General features: G+C 39.5%; 4 protein-coding genes across 4 annotated transcripts; 2 read left to right on the top strand and 2 right to left on the bottom strand.

Moving 5' to 3' along the window:
* Positions 1-85: 85 nt before the first annotated feature.
* On the bottom strand, positions 86-3897 carry neil1 (nei-like DNA glycosylase 1). Its single transcript, XM_054619437.1, has 10 exons — positions 3666-3897; positions 2564-3045; positions 2362-2481; positions 1240-1348; positions 1040-1133; positions 814-935; positions 697-724; positions 543-613; positions 258-465; positions 86-171 (listed from the first exon to the last, which is right to left on the bottom strand). Exons 2-10 carry the CDS (start codon positions 3016-3018, stop codon positions 125-127), a joined length of 1254 nt encoding a protein of 417 aa, XP_054475412.1. The 5' UTR covers positions 3019-3045; positions 3666-3897; the 3' UTR covers positions 86-124.
* Positions 3898-4576: 679 nt separating this feature from the next.
* commd4 (COMM domain containing 4) lies at positions 4577-7573 on the bottom strand. Its single transcript, XM_054620123.1, has 8 exons — positions 7523-7573; positions 7194-7265; positions 7030-7095; positions 6897-6936; positions 6344-6463; positions 5506-5586; positions 5210-5386; positions 4577-5108 (listed from the first exon to the last, which is right to left on the bottom strand). The coding sequence occupies exons 1-8, from the start codon at positions 7523-7525 to the stop codon at positions 5068-5070; spliced, it is 600 nt and encodes a 199-aa protein (XP_054476098.1). The 5' UTR covers positions 7526-7573; the 3' UTR covers positions 4577-5067.
* Positions 7574-9389: 1816 nt separating this feature from the next.
* On the top strand, positions 9390-18508 carry sema7a (semaphorin 7A). Its single transcript, XM_054620263.1, has 14 exons — positions 9390-9607; positions 9880-10019; positions 11401-11442; positions 11572-11667; positions 11933-12035; positions 12240-12350; positions 12631-12773; positions 13867-14054; positions 14580-14688; positions 15147-15342; positions 15512-15624; positions 15994-16139; positions 16250-16308; positions 16405-18508. Exons 1-14 carry the CDS (start codon positions 9475-9477, stop codon positions 16818-16820), a joined length of 1995 nt encoding a protein of 664 aa, XP_054476238.1. The 5' UTR covers positions 9390-9474; the 3' UTR covers positions 16821-18508.
* Positions 18509-20862: 2354 nt separating this feature from the next.
* On the top strand, positions 20863-24847 carry islr2 (immunoglobulin superfamily containing leucine-rich repeat 2). Its single transcript, XM_054620229.1, has 2 exons — positions 20863-21076; positions 21657-24847. Exons 1-2 carry the CDS (start codon positions 20990-20992, stop codon positions 23796-23798), a joined length of 2229 nt encoding a protein of 742 aa, XP_054476204.1. The 5' UTR covers positions 20863-20989; the 3' UTR covers positions 23799-24847.
* Positions 24848-24972: the final 125 nt, after the last annotated feature.

Genomic DNA, 24972 nt, shown 5'->3' with positions numbered 1-24972 from the left:
AATAACTTTGCATCAAATCAATAAAAAGTTTCAGAACTTATGTAAAAACCTGTGTTTTATTAAAAAATCTATATTCAGCAGTATAAAAACATACATCCCAAACAGTGGTGCCTCCTTTTTCCTTTTATTTGCTGTTCTGCCTGGTCACTCTCTCGCTCCGCCTCTGTGGACCTGCAACAAGGACGACTATGAGATAAACAAATTCTACACCAGTAGATCTTTTTTATTATTATTTTGAAAGAAAATCATGAGCTCACCTGCAGGTGGCTCTGCATTGCTGCTGCTTTTCTTCCCACGTGGTGCTGATCTCTGTTCATGGCGAGGTGTGTTTACTTCCCGGGCCTTTCTTCTCTTGGATACGGCTTCCTTTGAATGTGCATCCGTTTCTTTCTTTGGTGTTTTGGTCACAGTTTCCTTTTTCACCACATTCTTCTTTGGTGTGCTTGCAGAGCTCTTCCTGGCCACCTAATGAATACAAACTTGTGTTTAGAGTTTCATCTTTGGAGTTACCGGACTTAAAGCAAAAAAAAGTGACTTGGGACCTTTTTCTTTTCTGTGTAATCGTGGTCATCTTCTTTCTTGGCTCTCTTTTTGGCCTTGGGTGACTTTGAATCTATTGCGGTAAAAAATATAGATCAGTTAATCCATCCACTATACCCAGATACATCTTAGCTGAAGTTCTCAGTTTCAAAGTACCTTTAGGTGCCATGGGGCCTGGATCTCCCTAAAATTAGAACATGACGGATTAGTGTCAGTGACATGTGAAACTCAGTGCCAGAGAGTTTAAAATACAGGATTTTTCTATTAATTTACTTTGAACCACATAGTTCTGCCGTTGTGGTCCCGTATTGATTTCATTCCATCTACGTAGTAACACTGCAGCCATGCCTTAAAGTCAGAGTAGTCTGCCTTCTCGGGATCATAGCCCTTCCCACCTAAGACAACAAAATGTGTCAAAAACAGTCATTCCACAGGAAAATCAATGTGTTATCTCTGAATTAAATCATTATGAATTAGTATTTCACTCAAAATGACCAACCTAGGTTGACCACCTCTAGAGGTACTGTGTGACACAGTCTGAGCAGGTCACCCGTCTCCCCTTTCACTGGTTTCTGTTTTACTCCGTCTGAGGTCTTGTGCACAGAAGAAAAAAAGATGCACTGTTAGAAAATTTGAAGCGGTGATTATTGAGTTTCAAATGATCTCAAAAAATGTGATTCTCTGCCTAGACTCTTTCACCTTTGTGTCTGTGATCTCAATTTTCACCATTTTTTTGTTTTCAAGTACATCTTCTGACTTCAGGCCTTCCAAAACAGTCCTTGCGGGCACAAAGGGTGGGATGTTCAACCTAAAAAAGATGAACCACTTTAGACCCATTCTTTTTTTAAACAGAAAGGCTCCTTTGTTTTCAAAGTGCATCTGAATCAGTATGCTGGAAGTAAAAGAAGTAGTGAAAGAAAGTCATTCTTTTCATATCTGTTGCTGACAGACCTTGAGTCTCATGAGAGCTGGTTCTGTGTTTTGGTGAACAATACACAACAGCCTTTTTCTTTCATCTGCCTTTTACTTTAAAACAGAACCTGACCTTGATTACTAAAGCAAAGCTACTCCCTGTTGCCTTCTTTCTAATCGTGTTGATAAGTTTCTTTTTAAAATGTGTATAGGCCAACTGTTGGTCAAGGTGTCTCTGTACCAGGCTTTCTATGTTCCTGCCTCCTCTCAGTTTTTATTCTTTGTAGCCACCAGGTACGGCTAGCAAGTTCCTGCAGATGCAAACTAGCCATGTGAGAAAATCTACAGTGATATTTGATGTCTCCCTGTAAATTAGTAAATACTGTTATTATGCTTCGGGATGCACTGATCCAAAATGTTCTCTCCCAATGCTTACTACTCCGATTATAACTGCTTGCTTTTTTCACAAATTTGACATCTGCATATGTCTGTATGTGTCTGAACAAATGTAGCTGCTAGGGGAAACACTGGACATAATGACATTGATAAAGAAGTTGTATTTAATTAAGGCTGAAACACTTAGCTAATCACCATAAAAAAATATCTTCAACCAATTTGGATAAGTTATAGTTTAAGTCTTCTTTCAAACAAAAATGTAAAATACTGGTTTGAGCTTTTGAAATGTTTGTTGGACAAAAAATTGTATTTGAGGATGACATTTTCATGGGAAATGATTGCAAATTATTGAAGAATAAAAATAATTGTTAGTTACAGGCCTATGTTTAAAATGGATTGTCATGTCATGGCTGATACCCGACCCACTTAATGAGGTCAGGATCGGTGCATTCCTAACACGTAACTGTATAATGTGTCATTTGAGTAGTTCTGAGAGTTGTTCGAGTTTATCACCTGAAAAGGATTTCAGCCCTCAGGTAGTTGCCGATACCGTTGAAGTACTTCTGATTGAGCAGAACTTCACAGATGGGCCTGTCAAAGGCACGGTCGGACAGGTGGGACACTATCTTCTCCCTGCAAAGATATTAACTGGTCAGTGTGACAGTGACAATTTGATTGAGCAGGTGACTCAAGTGACCGTCTCAGCATTACTAACCTGAAGCCTTCGTACTCAAACATGATGCAAGGCCCTCTGTCAGGCTGCCACGTCCCATTGGGATGCCAGCTGCCAAACCTGCGTGCATCCACAAAGCTCAGCACTCTGCAGGGCGTCTCTTTGGAATAAAAACGCAGATGGGCATGTTTGGGAAGCGCATCCTCTGCGGTGAAGCGGAAAAAGCCTGACATCCCAAAGCGAAAGACTATCTCCATGGGCTGGTCTGCGTGTCCTGCCTTCACGCTCTTTTTTGCATCATCACTCTTCATTGGCGTCAGTGTGAGCTTCACTTCCTTCCCTCTGGATGTGGCAGTGATGCGAAAAGCCTCACAGGTGAAGGGCACATCAGCACTCTTGCTGACATCAGATTTTCTGACGGTTCCAGTGAACACCACTCCTTTGCACATTTTGTTCACATAAAGGCTGGCCAGGTGGAGCTCTGGTCCCTCAGGCATTTCGTTCGGAAAAAAATGAAGCCCGGTCTGCAAAGAATAAAGTGGCTTGAGAAAAACACAACACACAGATGTGTGGGACTAATAAAGGATCTTATCTTATCTTATCTTATCTTATCTAGCTACCTGTAATGGACGTTGACGACGCGTGTTTGTGTGTTTTGAGCAACCTCGGAAAACTTTACATTAAACAATTAAAAACGTTTCCTACTTTTATTCCAGTTTTTCAAAACTTGTTTACTTTAGTAGGCCAACAAAATAATATAATTGCAGGCTTCAACTTCTCCCCCAGCATTATACTTACGAGTGAGGAGACAGCTTTGAAACAGAATTCATAGGCCTTGTTCTTAGGGAAATAAAATGAACAGGCATAACTGAACAGAAAATGAAAAATCAAAGTGTTTCCAGACCTTGTTTCATGAGTGGAGGGGTGAGTGTTGGGTGGACTTGTGACCTCCATTTAAAGTGTTCGCCTCTATGCACACTACAACCAAACCCACAGACCTCACAATGCACAATGCACAATGAGTGTATTTTGTCATACTGAACACATCATCATGGTCCTCAAGAGGAAAACGAGAAATAAACTAAATACAATCTGGGCGTTTTCATTAAGTTATGAATAACATCCAAGGAGCAAAACAACTTACCCAAAACAGGAAATAGAGCACAAGCTAGTCTTTAACTACAGTCCCATCACCGAGGACGCTTGTCTGGTTTCTCTACTCTGCAGGCTGCACAGTGTAAACCATGGCTCTTATACAAGCGCTTACACAACAAGCTGTTACCAAACATTCTTCTTCTTCTTCTTCTTCTTCTTCTTCTTCGGTTTAATGGCGTATGTGTGCATTACCGCCACCTACTAAGATGGAGTTAACTATCACCTTTTCCCAAGTTACCAAACATGTTGTGCAACGTTTATAAACCACTATGGGCCCATAGACTGTCCGAAATATCGCGAGATCTCCATGCTTTCACGTTATTTATAATCATCACACGTGTTGTTTATCATCTAAGACTTAGATGATAAACAACACGTGTGGGCCAGAAAGAGGAAAGTGGTGCCGAAAGCAGAACTTTTGCACAGTCCTGAAAACATTAAATGTTTAATATAGGCATGTAAAGTCAAAAAGGCTACAAAACTGGGACACTTTTCTTTACAGTTACACAGTTCAGTGACATGTCTTGTTTATTTTGGCTACAAAGATGATGTGATGTCTTTAGAAAGCTAAGAAAATCCTTGTTTCAATAGTATATGAAACTCAAAATGCCCTTTGTTATTAATGTGACTGAAAATGAGTCAAATGTTTCACATTTTGTTTATCATTTTGGAAATTCTATTTGAATAAATGATATTTTTGAAAGCTAACCTCACCTTTTAATTGCCAAATAATAACATACACTCTTACCAGCGGTCAAAACAATGCCATTTACTGCTTTTTATATAGAAATAAAATGTATATTATGCATAATTGAGTTCGGCATTTTGGCCCGGCCCTCCAAAATATTTTCAGTTGCTCATTTGGCCCCCTGGGAAAAATAATTGCCCACCCCTGATCTAAGTGAATGTTTATTTTCCTCGTTTTCAATTCATTCAATACATTTTCTAGCAAACGCAATGTAGAAAACACAGCATGAGCTAACATTACAGCCCCGATGCATGGTGGGATATGTAAGCTTTGTGGAAACCGGTAAGGATACAATTATTATACTTTTATTTACTTTTTATTTATGAGCATAAGAAGGTAAAACACAAATTATGAACATAATTCAAATCAAAATGTGTGAACAAATATACAAGATTTTACAAAAATGGTTCATTCAGTATTGTTGTTCGGTCTTGACACGTTTACACCAATTATTATTAATAATGTGATAGAAAAATACAACTAAATATCAGTCAATACAAATAAGAAACGAGCCATTCACTTGACCTTTTAGATGACTAAATTCATATAAAAGATGTAAAGATCTAAGTATGGCACTTTTTAACAGCATCATTTGTGTCCGTCTGTCGATCAGACATCGAGGTCTGACTTCACTGTCCACTCTTCATTGTAGTGCATTCATCCTAGTCTGGGCTTGTTTAAGCTCTGTAGAAACACAGAGGAAAATATTAATCACAAAATAATTCTGGCAAATAAAACAGTTTGAAAATGGAAAAAACTGCAATTTGACATGATGCAGAACTAACCTGCAAGCAAGACTCTGAACTTGTCTGCAGAAACAGAGACAACAGTCGTCTCTGTAGAGCCTGACTCCGCACCTTGTGCCTGCAGTTTAAACTGAATCATTGGTTCGTTCACCTCCCTCAGCTCACTGGAGCTCAGAGTGTAGTCGACGCGCCAAGATACTGCCTCCAGACGGCCCACTGAAATTCATCACAAATCGATGGCATCTGTCAGTCAGCAAACTAACGGAGGACTGCTCTCATCATCAGTATTTTTGTCTTCCTCTTTTAAAAAGGAGAAGACAGACAGAATTACTTACATCTCAGACTCGTCTCTCTTAGTTTGCATTGCAGCGCGGAGTGCTTGTCTTCGTATGATTTGCAGAGCCCCGTCGTGTGTTCTAAAATAATGAGTTTGTGTGAATTTAATAGTAAAGTCAAGATTTATTTTAAGTGCATAATCACATTAAAGCCTTTTCACACATTATTAGCAGAAGCACTGTGCCAACACATTTATACAGAAGTAACCAATCCATTAAAGAGAAAAGTAGGAGCCACAAAGTACTTGAAAAGTACTTAATATCTATCAAATAAAGTGGATTACAACATTTGAAAAATACCATCCCAAAGTGCTGGAGAGTCAATTGTGATTGTTTTATACTGTCAGTGTGCCAAAGTCATATTGCACAACACCACCCACCCCAACACCTAGCATTGGTCATACTGTGCATTGTGCATGAACGGTGTCACCTTGGAGAGCCAGCTGACTGCAGTGTTTTATCGTTTAGTAACATAATACCCAATAAGGCAATGCAGTATGCCCCAATAATTACATGATAGGCTGTGATCGTGGACCTGTATGTTTCTAGAAGGGCAAATCTGCACAATTTACGAATATTTGACTCTGTATTCAGATGCCCTTGGTTGTCTAGGAGCCCTGGGTATCTGCCCAAAGGGCTCTACTTATTAAACATATTAAAAGTAGTTAAATAAATAGGTTAGATGATGTTTTTCCACCTTTGTTCTGCTTAAAAAAACAGTCCATCCTTACTCTCACAAATTAAAGTATGTAAAACGGTCTGTCGATGTGTGAGAACAGATTATACAACATAATCATCATTGTTTTATACCAAACATGGGTAACAACAGTGGACATACCTTTAGGCAGACCGAGCTGCTGCAGCTCACTGGACAGAGACTCACTGTCAACATCATGCTTCGCAGCACTGGAGAATATGAAGCTGAGCACTGCCACACTAGCTTTGATATCTCCGCTCTCTGCAAAATGGATTTATGTCATGAGTGAATATTTAATAGCAAAAACTGCAATGCAAGTGTGACATGTGTTAAGTATATGAGTTATATTTAAATGCAGTTCCAGCAGTAGGGGAATATAATTAAGTACATTAACTCAAATAAGTTGTTAAGAGTTTTTAAAGCTTTCTTATACTTTGACATAATTGTACTTCTACGTTCTACTTATTACTCTGCAAATTAAGGTTTTACACACAAAACACATGATGGGCTTATAAAACATAATGCATTGGTGTAGATTTAACAACCTAAGCAGTATTTAAAGTCAGTTTAATTCAAGCACATTCTCTAGAAATACTTCTGTACTTTTAATTAAGACATATTTGTATTTCTATATTGTAGTGCTGCTACTTTAACCTTCAATTTGTAAAAGATCTGCAGTATGAGAGATACTTACCAAACTTTGCATCTGCAGTAAGCTTTGTAACCTTATCATACTAAAAAAAGAGGATAGATAGCTCTTATCAGTGAATGACTTCTGTATATAACGTGAGGTGACTGATTATATGGAAGTATGTTAAAAGTCTTACATCAATGCCATCCCCGAGCAAGTCCTTCAGCACTTGCGCACATAGTAGTTTCATTTTGACACTTGACTGTTGTGTTAGTAGGGCAGAAGACACAAGTATTCGTATGAAAAAAAGACCATAATCTGACCCTGAAAATCGAAATATTGAGCTTTATAAGTACTCACAATCTTGGCTAATGTGCTTATTTCTGCCAGTACCCAGTCTGGGCAGTCCAAGTCTCCACAGAAACGAAACCTCTACAACACAGGAACAACGTTTAGTCATTGAACACCGTGAATAAAGCAGGTACACTGAGGTTAGATATCCATCATTGAAAGCTACTAACTAGCTTAGCCTGCTAACGTTAGCGACCTAAAAGCCGGGTCTAAACATCGATGATGTTGAAATTAACAATTAACGTAACTTAAATAATTCATAAATAAAATGTCTTATAAAAACTGGCTTCTGAACAAGCAAACTAGTGCTAATAAATGTGATTACTGAGCGTGTTTACCATGGCTGTCACTCGTCAGTCAGCTGAGCTGCATTACGCGGAAGTACTGACCCGGAAGTGCTTGATGCTTCCTCGCATCTGATTGGACAATAGGACGGAAGTGGGCGTGTCTTAAGCCACAGTCGATGGTTCTGAAGTTAAATGGTATTCTTGGCAACTTCATGTACATATTTCTGTTCATATTACTCCCTTCATATTTTTTTGAGAATTTCTTATTTATCATTTTTGAACTGATGCTATACAGTACCAGTCAAAAGTTTGGACACACCTTCTCATTCAACTACTTTGAAGAATCTAAAATATAAAACATATTCTGGTTTGTTGAGCATTTGTTTGTTTACCACATAATTCCATATGTGTTCCTTCATAGTTTGGATGTCTTCAATATTAATCTACAATGTAGAAAAAAATAAAAATAAAGAAAAACCATTGAATGAGAAGGTGTGTCCAAACTTTTGACTGGTACTGTATGTTTCAGAAGGCCATGAAAGAAATGGTCCCCCATAAATCTGCAAAATTTGACAATGTCACTAACTAACTATCTTGGAATATTGATAGATGAAAGATCGACATGGAGGTAACATGCTAAAAAGGGTCCATGTACCAGCCCGTAAGTGTACTCCAGCTTGTGGTGATAGAGATTTCATTATACCATATAAATAGTTGATCGTGCCTGGTTCAGCTCCCAGATCCAGTTTCAAATAAGAAAGTTGGCTAATCCAAGTTTTTAGGAGTTTGTTGTGAGACAAACTTGGGCGAAAGTAAGTTAGATTTCCAATCCTGGACAGGTTATGTGAGAAGATCCTTTCCACCATGCAAGGACACCCATGCATGAGTTTATATCGACTGGAACAAAAACAATTTGCTTTTCAAAAACTTTGTTAAAAAGTTGATAAAGAAAGAGAATGTATAACCCCTGCAACTCTTTGCTGATTAAATATATCCATAAGATAAAATAAGATAATCCTTTATTAGTCCTGCAGCGGGGACATTTGTAAATAGAGGGGGGAAATGAGGAAGGGGGGAAATGAGGAAGGAATGTTATTCTCAGAGCAAAAGGAAATAGCCTAACGCTATATGAGTCAGCGTGGAACGTTTCAGATCAGATGAGATAATAAATTTAATAAACAGAGTCTGGTTTCCAAGGCAGGGAGCTCCCATTTGTACAATAACTCTGGATGTGGTCTTCTTTGACTGTCGTTTGTTTTTCATTTAATCAATATAGCCTACATCACAGATGTTTCTCAAATGACTTGCTCAGTAGGCTATTTAAAACAAAGTTTAACAACTATTGGTGGCCTGCATGGCATTTGTTATCATTTCTGAAAAATATGACTGTATGATTGTTGGCTAGTGGTCTCACGTTGTGCAATGATGTGGCTGATGATAATAATGATGATAATAATAATAATAATAATAATAATAATAATAATAATAATAATAATAATAATAATAATATTTATTTAGTATCTGTAAATAAAGATATTTATTGATAAAGCCTAATTCCAACTTGATGTCAGAGAACTGGAATGTGTGAAGTACATAGATTAACATCAGAAAACCTTTTAAAAGGAGAGCACAATTGTCACTGATGGAAACTTGTGCTGTTGCTTTTCCTCAGTGTGTAAACTATTTATGTAACTGTGATGTTTGGACTATTGGGTCAGTTTTTCAATTTCTAAAAATTACAGTTGTATGATTTAGAAATGACACTACCTTCAGGTATATTTATTTATAAATATGACATCCAACAACTAAAATATGCCCAATCTTATATCCTAAATCATAATAATCACATGGCAGGTTTTCTCCACCGCCCCCTGCTGCTGCTCTCCTCCTCTCCAGGCTTGTCGCAGTTCATCTCGAATCCACCCATTTATTTCTCGGGCATTAAAACTGCACCTGTCTGCTATTTTCTTCCATCAGAGGGATTAAATAAGGCTAATACAGAAATGAAGAATGTTCATCTCAGGCACAACATTATGCGATTTCATTTTATTTATATTTGGCTTGCTGGGGTTCTTCAACTCGTCAGTAATTTACCGACTCTTGGATCTAAAAATATTCCGAGACTTCTGAGCAAAGGTAAGGTTGACTTTTATTTATTGGTGGTAAATGTTATTCAGGATAAACAATGTCTCAAATGAGTGTCGAGGGTTAGAAGAGACAGGTACAGAGTTAATCCTCAAATCCTTCTTAAACCAATTTTACTCTCCAAAGGGAATGACTGCATCAGAGGAGAGCAGGTCCAACTTTTGATGTCAGTGCATTACAAAGCAGTTATTTTCATATGGTTCACATCCCTCCATGTGTTGGCTATATGTACAATATGATAATGTGATGTTTTACCCCCTCAGATATAAACAGTGGTGGGTTTGAATACGAAGTCTATCAGAATCACACTGTCCTCTTTTATGACGAGGAATCTGAGCAGATATATGTTGGTGGGACCGATTTTGTGCTGAAACTTGATATGGATGACTATCATGTTATAGAGGTGGGTGTTTTTGAACTTGTATATCTTGAATTGATCTGTTTCTTTTGTTTATTTATTTCCTGTATACTCTTCATCTAATATCTTATTGGTGGGCTTTCAGCTGGAACTCTGGGTGTGTGGTTTATGCCGGTTGGAGTTTGTGATGCATCTGCGGATATAATTAGATGCTTTAGCAGATGGTTGTCACAGACCCATTGTTACAGGAGTCTGTCTGGCAGCGCACTGTGACAGATATGGCCTTTAAAAGCCAGCTATAACATGCAGCTTTAATTAAAGTGGCCCTATTATACTTTTTCCCTCTCCTTAAGTGTGTTATATATATTTTTGTACATGTAAAAGGTCCATAGAGTGTAAAACCTGAAGTCCACGCCTTAAAGGAGTTACCCTCCCCCTCAGAAACACTGCTCCTGAGCTGCCTGTAACGGCTCAATTGAATTATCTCCTTCACCTCCGTCACTTTATGAGGTCACAATGTAATGGAAGTCACGTAAATCCCTCAAACAACAAAATAGAAAGATAGAGCTGGAGTTTACATCCAATATGGTGTAGTGGTTATGACAGCAGTCTCTCACCCAGGGGACCTGGGTACATATCCTAGTGTGGCCTATTGTTCATTTGTCATTCTCTGAGTTTTTTGAAATGTGAAACATTCACAATCACAACAGAGCGATCAGGGCCGACTTTGCTTTCTGGAGGGAGGAGCAAACGCTACAACGGAGCATTTCAGAGAGAGGGTGAGAAGAGGTGCTGCAGGACAGCCAGGATGAGAAAAACAAGGCGAATTATGAGCATTAACACATGTAAACATGTTGTAGCTGTAACTTGAGATAAAAATATGCACCCGGATAATAGCATAACGGAGCCTGTTTAAGAAGGAGCTGCTGATTGTTGACACAAACAGACCCCAATGAAATATTAACATTTATATCGCAGACAGATAAAAAGTTTGTTAATCAGTCTGCAACAATAAATTAGCAATGGGCTGATGGTTGTTGAATGTTTTCTCAAGAAAATAGGTTTCTGACCATAAGACAGACATGACTTCCTTTTATAGTAATGGATCTTTGACACAAACAGCTCTTAAGCTTCTAAGGAAGTATACATTAGTTTGATTATTCCCTGAGAAAGCATACATAAGAAAGAAAACATAACATGGGTTTCAGATTTTTCTTTTTTATCCATCATGCAGCTTTTTCAAACATGTCATCACCCAAAACACCTGTTTTTGGGGCAGAGCTTTAAGAGCAAATGTCATGCTTTAATAATTAGTAAGTGATAAGGTGATGTTTGAAATGTTAATTTTCTATTTATAATGTCTAATTTAAAACTATTTTCACGTGAAAACTTTGTGAATTTATCCATTTATATGTCCCACCTGCAGAACTTTACTTTGAAATCCCTGGGGCAACAACAGTGCAAAGAGGTCAGTAACTAGAGATTTATGTGATCAGAAATGACTGCTCAACAAATTTGCTAAATTATTCATTTTTGATATGAAAAGCATCATAAGTTATGTGGGATGACTTGGAAGTAATACCCTCTGTTTCTGTAGGGTCACTGTGAATATGTCGTCACTGTGATTGAGAAGTTTCCGGACAGCCTGTTTGTCTGTGGAACAAATGGACATAAACCGCAGTGTATGAAGCATGTGAGTGTTTGCATGAATTGGTGAATATGTCTATCTTGTCTGGAATACTGCATTTATTGTGTCTGGTAAACTTTACTGGCAACAGCAGAGCCAAGCTGATTTAAAGCATTGAGCTTTTTTGTGGAGCGGCTATGGTTCTCATTAAACTTTTATTAGCATCCTGTCTGGCATTTCAGTAGGGTGTTGGGTGGTTGGTGTTTCAATATATATTACACCATCACGACTAACTATGACAATATTCTTTTGACTTTCTGTGGTTCTACAGTTTTCTTCAGTGAACAACCAGACTCATGTAAATGTGGAGCCATATGAGGGGACAGGCATCTCTCCATTTGTTTACACACATAACTCTGTATCCCTCACTGCAGGTATGATGTAAACAGAAACTTGCACAGCCGTATGGTAGCATGTGCTTTATAAGGTTAAACAATGTTTCTGGGTTGGTTGCAGACTTATGTAACCATGTGTCATGTGTGAGAGCAGACTTGGCAAACCAGTGCACATTCACATAAACATGCTCCATAATTCAACATCTTGGGTCTTTTCACGTGATATGTCTCTGCTATCTTTAGAGGGGGATCTTTATTCAGCGGCGCCTTTGGATACTGAAGGAAGTTCATTACAATTCAGAAGGAAAGCTGGCAGCAGAACTAATGTCTGGATGTATGACAACTGGGTCTCAGGTGGGTAAATGACTGAAGTTTATTTATAATGTACGATGAATATAAAAAGATATCACACTCGGGGAAAATCAGCAAGAATTAATATTACTTCATAATGCACCTGGATGGTATCAGTTTGTCCTGAAACTGTTCAGTTCTTTCCACTCTTCAGTGCCCTTTCATCATCTCTTGTTTTGTTCTCGCATGCCAAGCTTTGTCATCACATATTATATGTTGGCACAGCAATTTAGGCCTATTGTCAACAGTGAAGCACCTAGGTAAACATGTCCTCCTCTCACAGAGCCCACGTTCATCACTGCTTCCTGGGTGAAGCGGAGGGAAGACCCTGACAACGAGAAAATCTACATCTTTTTCCGTGAAAAGAACTCCGATCAGAATCCGGAGGCTGACCCCTGGATATCGAGGGTTGCCAGAGTTTGTAAGGTACGCTGGACACTGAAGTGGACGAAGCTTACGTCAGTGAAACTCTTATCTCTCACTAGACTGCTGAAGCAAATTGCTCAAGGCCTCTTCAGGCTAATTTTGCTCGTATTTATATTCAAAACAAGACGTAGTATTGATTGCATCAATATTACGTATCAGTCCACCCACCCCTAGTTCAACCTGTTTTGGTCTGGTAGGATGAAGGGACAAGCATGGCCTTAACGGAGTGCTAGCAGGGCTTTCATGCTAAGGATATGAAATATAGATGAGGCTGTGTAATATGATCCAAAGCACCAAAATACCTACTTAATGGACCTTGACGTAAGATAACTTTGTCAATCCTTGTTCCCAAGTCAAGGATAAACTTTGACTTTACACATGAATGGAAAAGGATCATTCCCATGGTTTGTTGTGACGTAGTGCATAAATCAATACATTTAGCAAGGTATTCCCACAAGCATAATCACTTTCTTCTTCTAGTTTCTCTTTGAATAAGCAGAGTTTAATGTCAGAGTTCTAGTGTTGGCTGTGTCTCCCACAGTAACCCCTCTGGAATTTGATGTTGAACAATGAATAAGGTCAACCTTTATTCACAGTCATTTTATGAGGAGGATATGACCTAATAAAAGGCTCAAATTAAAACCTCATGTTATCACTTGATAACCTGGAAGGAAAGTATTTCCTTGAACTTAGCTAAAAAAACAATGGGATATAGCAGAGTGATATCCTGCGATGCGTGAAAACAACACCAGTTATTGACAAAGGCATACACATGATTAATGCATAGGTGCACTATCTCCACAACAGTGGTCTCATTTCCATTACCGGCGCAAACGAATCAGACTTCTCCTATTTAAATTACCTAATGTGTCATGCTATTATTGTGGTGAAATACAATCTCTTTAACACCCTTGTTATTTGACATCTGTGCAAAACAAGACTTGCCCTGACGGCAGTTGGATGTTTCATTCCAGGTATCATGGTCCTAGTGACGACCAAGTGACGTCCTATTAAATAACAGTTAGTTGATGCATTTTAGTCGAAAAAGTGAAAGAGCGTCTTCCTGGTGTCATTTATTGGTGTCATTTTGCAGGTAGATGAAGGTGGATCCAAACGATTCTTCCAGAACATGTGGACATCTTTCCTCAAGGCCCGGCTTGTCTGTGGGTTTCCAGAAGAGTCTCTCTATTTCAACCGTCTCCAAGACATTTATGTGATGCATGCGGAGGACTGGAAGGACACCCGAGTCTATGCACTTTTCACGCTGTTCACAAGTAGCTGGTTAGACACTTTCCCTTCCTTTATTATCAGCAACTAAGAGACAACTCGAGCAATGTGCTGACAGGGCAACTAGAAATAGCTCTCACTACAAAACAGAACTAACCCTGGCCTATCTGTCTGTCTGTCTCTCTGTCTATTTATTTATAAAAATGAAATGTAAAAGACAAAATCCAAATCTGCTCCAAAGGTAACCTTATTTACTATTTCTACCCTCTTATTTGAGGGTCCATTCATAGTGATTAGTCACATAATGAGTGCTCAGTTTAGTCTCACATTAGAAGCAATTTAGTATTGCACTTCTGAAAAGTTGTGTGACTTAATAAAGAGTTTAACGTCTTAAAGGAAGGTCAAAATAAATTGATGGAGGCTTGAATTAATGTCTGAATTAATTTGAATGACTTATCTTCTGCTTACAGACAAACGGTATCAGGCAATCGGACAAAATCATAACCCTAACCACCACTAATATACAGATAACAACTCTATGTTTTTATCCTAACTTCAGTTATCTTATTGCTCTTCTAGGAACTCCACAGCAGTGTGCATCTATTCAATAGGAATGATTGAGGAAATATTTGAGAACTCGACTTTCAAGGGCTACAGCAAAGACGTCCCAAAACCAAGGCCAGGAACGGTAACCATTTGTTTTGTTTCAATGTTGCTGTGCAGAGACTGCATACTTCTTCTAAGGGTTATACTTGTGTGTCCAACCCTCTTGTGCATTTTGGGCGTAGAGGCCTATCATATGTTCCAGAGTTTGAAAAACAGAAACATGTTCCATAAATGGGTGGAAACGTGGAAAATGTTTTTTCATGAAATGTGGTGCAGTACTTCCATCTGTAGATTCAGATTGTAGTTTTTTTTTTTGCCATGTCTTGACACTGTGCCTTCCATCTATACAGCTTACCGCTTGAGGAAATGTTTGTCTCATTTGTTTTTATACAACTTTGGATGCTTCCTGTTTTGTATACCTGAAGATGTTAGAGTTAGCCTGAGCGTCCTACAAACATTCAGTTTATGTTCCGGTCTCCTGCAGTATCCAAACTACTTTTAAATGAAAAAACAACAACTTTGTATCTGTGTATTTTTCAGTGTGTAAAAAACAGCAGGACCCTGCCACTGGCCACTGTTAATATGGTGAAGGATCACCCAGAAATGACTGACTGGGTCCACGCCGTGCATTATACAGCTCCATTTTATATAAGCAGCAACAACTATACCAAGATAGCAGTGGACCGAGTCAAGGCAGCAGACCAGAACATGTATAACGTTCTGCTTCTGGCTACTGGTATGTTCAGGTTGTAAAGAAATACTATGTTCCTGGTCTACCGTACTTTGTTTAGCTATTTATTTCCTGTCTTTCCCTGTTGATCTGTATGGTAATCATGGACTGTCTGTAGCCTCTGCGAGGAACAATGGGATAAAAATCAAAACGCAGTTGTGTGCTGTTCCAACAGATTCTGGGACAATCCATAAAGTCTTGGAGTCCGGGTCAGAACCTTTCATCATCTCTGAAACACAGCTCTCCAGCTGTTCAACCATAAAATCAATGAAGCTTGTCTCCAAAAAGGTATTTTAAATGCCATGTAGTGTGCAGCAAGGTGTTTATTTTTATATTTTATTTTATATTTCTCACAATTTTATATTTTTATACTGCACTAATCAATATTATATATTAACTTGATTTAATGATTATGTGTAATATGTAAGGGATCACTTGTATTACCAAAGAAGAAATATTGTTCAACTTTACAGATTCCCTCAGCTCTAAGGAGCATTTTAATATATTTAAGGTCCCTGTTTTGCTTTGCCAGTCTCCTTCTTCACTGTTATAGTTCAGTCTTCCAGCTCTCATCAACCCAAAGGGCCCAAAAATCTATCAATGCTTGGTCTATCAAAAGATAATAGTGAAATCATTTTTGTGTCTCCCTGCGCACAGAAAAAGTTAGTGGTGGGTTTTTCAGAGAAAATGTCTATCATGGACCTCCAGAGGTGTCAGGACTACAACAAGTCCTGTGCAGATTGTGTTCTGGCCCGGGACCCGTACTGTGCCTGGACGAAGTTCGGATGCACCCCGACTGTCCCGTAAGTGTGGGCAGATTTCATACCAACAAATAAGAAGTCAACAATACAGAAATTACTGCTCTCACAACAAAATGCACCTATTAAAACACGTGTTTTGCTTTTGTTTTCAGCGGGGGCATTCAAAATATCATCAATGGGAACATAAGTCTATGTCCTGCATCAGTAGAAGGTAACTACCGAGGAGACTGTTATTCATACACACAACTGCTAAGGACTCAAAAACTTTTGGTCACATCTCTATTTTATCTTCTTTTTATTCTTGTAGAGGAAAAACGTGTAAATCGGACCAAACGGGAGACAGCTTCACCATCACCAGTGGATTCTAGGACAGCTCACTCGGTCCCCCTGAGTGTCCCCTTCTATCTGTCCTGTCCTATAGACTCCTACCATGCTGTCTACACCTGGGAGCATGGAAGCCAGAGGAGCCCTTGTCTCCAGATGCAGTCTAACTGCCTGCACCTCATCCCTGCCATGGCACACGAGAACTATGGCGGCTACAAGTGTGTTTCCAAAGAGAACGACTACACCAAAGTGGTGAAAATGTATCAGCTTACAGAGCAAAAGATTCCAGATACAAATAACAGGATAGTTACCTATTTTCAAATGAATGATGCATCAGCTGTCATGCCGCAGAAGGCATGGATAACCCTTGGACTTGTTGTGTTGGCGATTTTCAGATAGGATTTGCAAAGATGAACTCTGCACTTGCTTCCTTTCCAATCTTTTTCATGTATGAAACTGTGGGACGTAGGCAGCATTAAAGGAAATCCACCAACAAAGCTTGCAACTCGCCAATTCAAGCAGGAACGCTCCCCAGTGAACCTAAAATCATATTTGTGCAAGTGGACATTTAGCTGTGTTTGGCAGAAAAGTTAGGCTTTCAAGTCTACAAGAACATACTCTAGCCATGTTTATTTTCCAAAGAGGCCAGAACAGGAAGAGGTTGATGGAGGGAGAAAGCAGCACACAGGTCAGCAGCAGACATAGCGCATAGTGTTTGTTTGGATCAGCTTCTGGTGAGAGAGCCACAAACAGCCCAGTACACAGTAAGTAGGTGTGGTGTAGTAGTGTGTGCACATTGATGCAAGCTGTTTGGTCTATTAGAAATCAAAAATCCCCTCTGCTAACAGAATGTTCAGATCAGAGTGTTTATGGAAGGGTGGAGGCCACCAGGGAACCTCCCGGATTCCCCTTATAGTTCAGACAGAGGCATTTGGAAAATGTGCATGAAAACTGTTTTGCCAGAGCAGACAATATCCGAGCACCTTGTAAAATATGCCAATTGATTTTGGCAAAACTTTTTTTGAATTTTGTGTTGACGTACAAAAACCACATCAACATTAGCTGCAGTGTGAGCGATGGACATTAGTCCCACAGTCCTCTTGATGTAGAACAGATTTGAAATCATGGTTGAAGTTGATAGTTTTGCATCTACACAGTGTGCACATATCTTTGCACACTTTTAGATAAGTTTTAGATAAGCTACTTCTCTATTCAGTTATTTATATGAAAGAGAGACTATGTAATAAAAAGCTAAATACTGGCTTAAGCATCAACAGCAGCAAAAGAAGAGGAAAGTTATTTATATATGTATATTATACTGTAGAGCAATATTTTGCTAAAGTTTTCTAACATTAGTAACCAAAAGCTACCAACAGCTCATATCGGACCAAGTGAGACAGTAGCAGCAATACAGAGGGAAGAAGTGGTGTGTGTCATTGCTTATGGATGTTTATTCTTTAAAATGTTTAAAAACTACTAAGTTAAATTATTTATGATTATGATGTATTGTGGTACAATCTTTTGTGTTTTACTGGAGATTTTTATACATGCAAGCAATATGTGAATAATATGTGTAAAAAGTATATTTTTGCATAATGTCAGCTTGAAAAGAATGTAAGGGAATATTATTTATTTCCTGCTAATTGAAATAAAAAAAGAATGGAGCTGAAGGAGTTGGAGCCATACCTCGCTTAGATCCACTCGTAAGTGCTTTGAAGAGAGTAGTTTATTTTTACCTAGTAGGTGAAATGCCTTTATCAGATGTGACATCCTGAAATAAACCACATGCAGCCTGATCAGCAACAACAACCCAGGATCTTCAGTTTAAACTGTTTTATTCCTGGATTAATAGCTTCGGTCGAATTCCTCCTGCTTTTTCTGTCATCTCAGATCTAAAATTAATCCAGATGACACATCTGCATGGCACATTCATGTCTGTTTTCTATTTTGAGACATTGAATACCAAAATAAAGTGCTGTTATCTTTTCAGTTAATGAGGCAAGAACAGGAAGGGGGAGTACCATCATTTAGGTGGGTTCATTTACTTGATTGCGACCAAACCCTGCTGTCAAGAAAAATATTTTCTTTCAACAATACAATGACACATGGAACATATGAAGTGGAATAAAATGTGGGATAAGGCTCCACCAACACCACAAAATTGTGTCGGTTGTTTTCATCTGAAGTTACTTCACAGACTTTTCACAGATGCGAAAGAGACTGTTGTTCTGTTGTTAGTGATGTTGCATACAACATGACTATAAATGACCTGCCTACAGTAAATGCGTCTTTCTGTCAGATCACTTTGACGAGGATCAGGGAGTATCTGTCTTAAGCCGGAGTTGACCCAACACCTGACCCGACAGCTCAGTGCCGCCTGTGGTTAAGTGTCTATCCAACCTGTAGGCTGCTGAGGAGTTGACTCATAGTTCAAGTGGAGATTTAGAAGATGTTTTCATGCATCTGTGGTCTACATGGTTCGTCTGTGGTGTCTACATGAGTCATTGTTTAATTAAATCCAGACCATCTCTGCTCAAGCTGGAGGCAACCTTGGCTTCACACTGTAGTATCATTAATATATTTTTAGGTATAAGATTACTTTAACAAGCGCTTAGAATATCAACAACTCTAAACTGTCAGCAGCTCTGAGTCTGGATGGCGCCACACTGCAGTCCCAACTGTGAGATACTGTGACCGTGAGTCTCTGCTGCGCTGATATGAGCCCATAGACCTTGAGCCTTAGGGGACTTGGACCACAATTTACATCCTGATGTTTTCCTGTCGTGACTTTCGGAAAAGGCAAGTCAGCTGATCAACTGTCTAAGATAAGGAAATCATGGAACAAAACAAACAAAACATAAACATTTGTTCTAAGCACCCAAGTCAAGGTTCATGGCTGGAACCTGGACGCTGTTTTAAAAACAAACTGTACTTGCTGAACATAACACAGAAAATCCCAAATATGTTTACTAGTCAAAGAATAAACTGTATAATTTACTTTCAGGGTTTTTTTTGTGCAATTATTGCACAGCTTATGTCTGTAATTACATACTTTTTGACATTAGAGGTCAATGTTTTCAAACGGGATTGGCATGTTCGCAGGAAATATTCAGATTCCACGTGTAGTAGCAGCCTTTTGACAGGAGAGTTCACTGTTGTTTAACAGGTCTGACTAACTATAAACCCCCACTTACACTAAACTGAACCTGAACCTAAACCTAAGACTAACCTTAACCCTAAAACCAACTCTTAAAGTTTAAAGACATATTTATTTTCAAAATCTGTCTTCAAATACTAACTTTTCCATGTATACACTGAGACTGTTGTAGCTTCAGCTTCCATTAAGTTATGTGATATTTCAGTTCAGCAATTCAAGGGAGTATCTTACAGAGTCACGACAAGACACCTGGCAAATGTGGTATCAAGACTATCAGAAAATAACAGAAGTATAACAATTATTAACAATATACTGTAACACAAAACGCAGAGTCAATTAGTTAGACTAAAAGTCATATGACACTCAAAAATATGAATTGAAATTAAATAAAACGAATATTAAGGGCAAAAACATGTAAGAAAGCAGAAGCTAAGACTTTAGATCCATCACTAATTTGATAGTGTATATTACACATTTAGCATTGTTGTGGCCAAGTGGTTTGTTGTTTTAGCTGTTAATACTGCAGCTCACCAGAAGATGGCAGTGTTTGAGCAGGAAATAAATCTGCTCAGACAGTAACACTAATCCATATGACTCAAACATTAAGGACCATTTATGAATTATAATGTTCATTTAAAAATAATAAGCTTAAAGTCAAAGGCGACAACATACATTTTAAACAAACCAGTAGATTCTTTTAAAAAAATTGACCTACATTTCTGATTAAACCAATTAAAAAATACACATTTGTGATTTACCTTAAAGAGCTTTCTAATCTATTAGCTTCCTATGCCACTTCCGGTTGTAACACAATCACTTAAGTTTACAAATTAATTTTGACCTCACATAACATGATGAAATGCCATCAAATGATCTGCATCTGATTTTGTGTCTTTTCTCACTGGCCTCCTCTAAATGAAACTCTTGTCTTTTTGTTTGTCTGTTTATTTGTTTGTTGTTGTCGTCGTTTAATATTAAAGACCAATTCATTTAATGCAGCAGTTATGGAAATTGTGTCTGTAGCCTAGTTTTCTCAGTACAACTTCATTTAAAACCTGTCAGTGCGTTTGTAAACTCTCATCTTTGCTCTAAATAAAGACAAAGGGCTGCAGCCAAACTGAATGAGGTCAAAGATTAGGCTTGGGTCGGGGTCATAAAATAAACATAAATCCTAAATTATGAATTTCCTTTGAGGGTGGAGGACCATGAGCATCTGTATCTTTAATAGTGAGGAGAGAGATGGGAGAGGCTGCGCGTTCACGGCTCCTTTTCGCGATACGAGGCGTCGGGAACGCGCAGTGAATCCCACACTGGACAGCAACAGCGACTCAACCGAGGAAAATGTTACCTCCAGCACCCTCCATCAACACTGTCGATGTCTGCAAAAGTCATGTGAGAGGACCTGCAACATATGAGGACCATTCAACTTGTTTCAGAGGATTGTAAACTCCAGGAAGCAACTGATAAGAACACAGGAATTGAAGTTAAAATTGGAAAGGTAAGACGATTCAGTAGTTATTGGGGCTGTTACTGTATGTAAAGGATGATAAAAAACAACAACTCCTTTTTAAAATTTGAAAGCTTTTGATTGACTGTAAAAAATCAAAGGTTTTATCACCACAGCATTATGGAGACTCAGAGCAGAAGAGACTGCAAATAGGACACTCAGCATATGTGCATATATGCTTTTTATTAACGTGCTTAATGTCTTTTTAGTGCAGAGCATTGGTCAAAGTGCTGTTTGATAAAAAAACAGGAAACTTTGCGATAAAAAAACAGGAAACTTTGCATGTGATGCATGTGATCAGATTGCATGTCAGCAGCTGCAGCAGTATTCAACCAGGGTTGTTTTTGTTGACTGTTTCTTTCATTTTATGAGTTTGAAATGAATATTCGAGATGCATTAAAGAGCTTTGATGCCCCTTTAAGAAAACATTACCTTCACAATAAAACGTATTTTGAAGTGGCTTTGGGATGTAGAAGCTTCCACTGTGCATTTCCGCTGGTGTAATGGATGTTATGTGAATGTGTGGTAAAGATTTGACCTTCGGCTAATGTCTGATAATTGATGCTTGCAGGTGCAGAAAATGGCGGGACGTCTCCTGCAGCTCCTTGCCTTGTGGACTACTCTGGTTGGCAATGTGCAGTGCTGTCCAGAGCTCTGCAGCTGCCAGGATAAATTCTCCCACCAGTTTGCCGACTGTGCTTACAAAGACCTGCTGGGGGTACCCGTGGGTCTCCCCTCTAATGTTACCACTGTGAGCCTCTCTGCCAACAAGATCAAATTACTGAAAAGTAAAAGCTTCATCAATATCACACAGGTCACCTCTCTCTGGCTGGCCCACAATGAGATAGTTACCATAGAAACGGACACCTTGGCCCCCCTGGTCCAGCTCCGCAACCTGGACATCAGCTTCAACAAAATTGTGAACTTTCCCTGGGGGGATCTGCAGAACCTCACAGCCCTGCAGCTTCTGAAAATGAACAACAACGAGATGGTGAGCCTTCCAAAGGACGGCTTTTCCACTCTCAAAGACCTAAGGTCGCTGCGCATCAACAACAACAAGTTTACCACCATTGTTCAGGGTACCTTCAGTCCTCTCACCTCCATGTCTCACCTGCAGATTTTTAACAACCCCTTCACATGCTCCTGCAGCCTGGAGTGGCTGAGGGATTGGATCACGACAACTAAGATTTCAGTCCCCGAGCCAAAATCAATTGTATGTGAGGCCCCGGAACACCTGAAGGGTTCACTGGTGACATCGATTCCCAAACTGGACTGTACGGCCCCTACTGTCAAAATAACCTCCCAGCCCAACGTTGAGGACGAAGAGCTCTACGAGGGATTCATGGTCATCTTAAATTGTGAGACAACAGGGAGCCCCGCACCACAGGTCAGCTGGGAGGTGACTGCAGGAAATCAGAATTTTCTGTTCCCCTTGCCCTCCATTGGAGAGATTAATGACGTGCCAATTAATGATAAAACAACCAACAAACAATTCCTCGTCTTTAGAAACGGCACTCTCATCGTCCCTCGGATGAGTAAAAAGGAAGACGGAAATTACAGCTGCTCTGCGGTGAATGATTTAGGTAAGGTGGAGAGTAGTGTTAGAGTGGCTATGGCAGTCAACCAAAAAAATGGCGGCGACTCAAAGCCCGATTCTACGCTGGACAAGATCCGTCCATCTGATAGAAAGACTGCAGAGCCCAAGACCTCCAAGAACAATGTGATCAACTGGACCAAGCCTGGCGAAAAGACAAAAGGCAGCCCTGACGGTGACAAAACTGTCGGCACGGGGCAGGTGGGCGGCGTTTCAAAGGACCCCACCTTTGCCAGTAAGTGCGGAGTGAGAGAAAGCAGTGAATACATCTCCAACCACGCCTTCAACCTCAGCTTGGATGACCTGAAGCAGTACACGTTTGATTTTGGTGTTATTGCGTTAGAGGTGTCAGAGACGGAGGCCAAAGTGCAGCTGAACCCGCTGCAGCTTCCCAGCAGTAAATCTAACCTTCATGTGAGTCACACCGAAAACCAGGAAACAGTGAATAAAGAGGCCGTGGGTCTGTACCAGTCCTCGTCCAGTATAGCCACCCTGGACATGCTCTACCTCTGTGTAAATACAGGCAATGGACACTCCATGGTTCAGTGGTCCAATATAAAGGAGGGGGTTAACGCCTACCGCTTCCATGGTTTACAGCCCGGCACCAATTACACACTTTGTCTCACATATGGGGGGCAGGACTGCCAAGTCCAAGTGGTCTTCACAACCAGGAAGAAGATCCCCTCCCTGCTTATCATCGTGGTTGTTAGCATTTTCCTACTGGGTCTGGCCACCGTTCCCTTACTGGGGGCCACCTGCTGCCATTTGTTATACAAGTACCAAGGGAAGACCTACAAGCTGATCATGAAGGCCCAGAATCCGGATCAGATGGAGAAACAAATGACAGGAGATTTTGATCCCAGGGCATCCTTTGTGGAGTCAGAGAAAACCTTCGACCCCAGCGAGTTCGGCGAGGGGGAGGCCGAGGCCGAGGGAGGGGAAGGAGAGGGGGAGGCCGAGGGGAGCCTGGTGACAGAGTCCATCCCGGGATCCTCGTCCAAAACCAACCAGGAGGAGTTTGAGATGGGCTCGGAGTACAGTGACAGATTACCTCTGGGAGCCGAGGCAGTCAACATCTCGGAGGAGATCAATGGCAACTACAAGCAGCCGAGCCGCTGAGCTCCACCGACGTCTGTGGGTATACTGTACAAATATTTTACTTTTAAGTAGCCTACATTCAACCCGGTCACTCACCCAGCATCACAACAACGATGGCTTCTCATAGGAAGAAGAAAAAAAAGAGAAAGGTGGATCTTTTAATTTGTTTTACCTGAAAAAGTAGTCCGTCATCACTTCAGATTGTGAATTAATTCGTGTGACATTTGTAGTCTACTGTAAGGTTAAATTAAGCAACATGAGTTTACAGTACAAGCACAGATTTCTACAGTTTGTAAGACCTCAAAACTGACAAGAAAGCAGCTAAATGTTCCCTTTCTGCAGGACAGACACGGATGGCATGGGCACACATTATGCAAAAAAAAAAAAAAAAAAAAAACCCAAAACGTTAAAATGTAATTTTTAGAGACCATAAAAAAAAAAAAAAAAAAATAGCAAGTGCCATGTTTTTTATAGCCATTTAAACACATCAGGGACCAATTGCTCTTTCTTAGCCGTCTGTGGATGAGAATAAACTCTCTTTACGGCCTATTACCTCCTCAGGTGTTGATGCAGCTCCACTTCACTTGATATTTGATTATAATATTAAACACAGATATTTGGTTCGGTGCTGTCCTGTGAGAACAAAAAAAAAGGGAAATTCCACTTTCTACTGTGTTGTGCTTGACGGGCAATCCCAGGTAATTTACCCACAAAATGTTGTTTTTGACGTAATGTAAGGCTTTAAAAACGAGCTCTTAATTAACAGGTGCTTGCTGTGTCCATGGCATGTCACACGTTCCCTTGTGTGGTTCTTATTAGTGTAGTCTAGAGGACTGTAGATGTAACCTGTGATGTAAAGCCATGTCAATTGAAATTCTTCTTTTTTTTTTTTACGATGGTCAATTTCTATGAAGCCTCGACTGAAGGAGGCACTGGGTGTTTGTCTTGTAATTGGATGCATATAGTGAGTTTTTTGTGAACTGTTGTAAAACCAAACGAAAAACAAAACCAGTGACCTTTTAAGATTTTTTTATATCATTTTATGTACGTGAAATTAATAAAACATGAAACTATACAGAATACCTTCTGGATGTGTCTTTCGTATTGAGATGTTTCAGGAAAAAAAAAATGAACATTGTTTCTAAATTTATCTGAAATAATAATAAATATCTTAAATCAAATTATAGCCAATTTG

The sequence above is a fragment of the Anoplopoma fimbria genome, chromosome 19 (assembly GCF_027596085.1).
Source record: "Anoplopoma fimbria isolate UVic2021 breed Golden Eagle Sablefish chromosome 19, Afim_UVic_2022, whole genome shotgun sequence".
Classification (NCBI taxonomy): Eukaryota; Metazoa; Chordata; class Actinopteri; order Perciformes; family Anoplopomatidae; genus Anoplopoma; species Anoplopoma fimbria.
This window is presented reverse-complemented; position numbering and strand designations above follow the sequence as displayed.

Coding starts and splice junctions, on each gene's coding strand:
- neil1 (XM_054619437.1), bottom strand. CDS start 3,018: ATGCCTGAGGGACCAGAGCTCCACCTGGCCAGCCTTTATGTGAACAAA. Junction 2,482..2,563: donor TTTGAGTACGAAGGCTTCAG/GTTAGTAATGCT, acceptor ATATCTTTGCAG/GGAGAAGATAGTGTCCCACC. Junction 172..257: donor CAATGCAGAGCCACCTGCAG/GTGAGCTCATGA, acceptor TCCTTGTTGCAG/GTCCACAGAGGCGGAGCGAG.
- commd4 (XM_054620123.1), bottom strand. Junction 6,937..7,029: donor TGCTCGGGGATGGCATTGAT/GTAAGACTTTTA, acceptor CTCTTTTTTTAG/TATGATAAGGTTACAAAGCT. Junction 5,587..6,343: donor GCAGCTCGGTCTGCCTAAAG/GTATGTCCACTG, acceptor TCATTATTTTAG/AACACACGACGGGGCTCTGC.
- sema7a (XM_054620263.1), top strand. CDS start 9,475: ATGAAGAATGTTCATCTCAGGCACAACATTATGCGATTTCATTTTATT. Junction 11,668..11,932: donor AACCGCAGTGTATGAAGCAT/GTGAGTGTTTGC, acceptor GTGGTTCTACAG/TTTTCTTCAGTGAACAACCA. Junction 12,351..12,630: donor GTATGACAACTGGGTCTCAG/GTGGGTAAATGA, acceptor CTCCTCTCACAG/AGCCCACGTTCATCACTGCT.
- islr2 (XM_054620229.1), top strand. CDS start 20,990: ATGAGGACCATTCAACTTGTTTCAGAGGATTGTAAACTCCAGGAAGCA. Junction 21,077..21,656: donor TTGAAGTTAAAATTGGAAAG/GTAAGACGATTC, acceptor TGATGCTTGCAG/GTGCAGAAAATGGCGGGACG.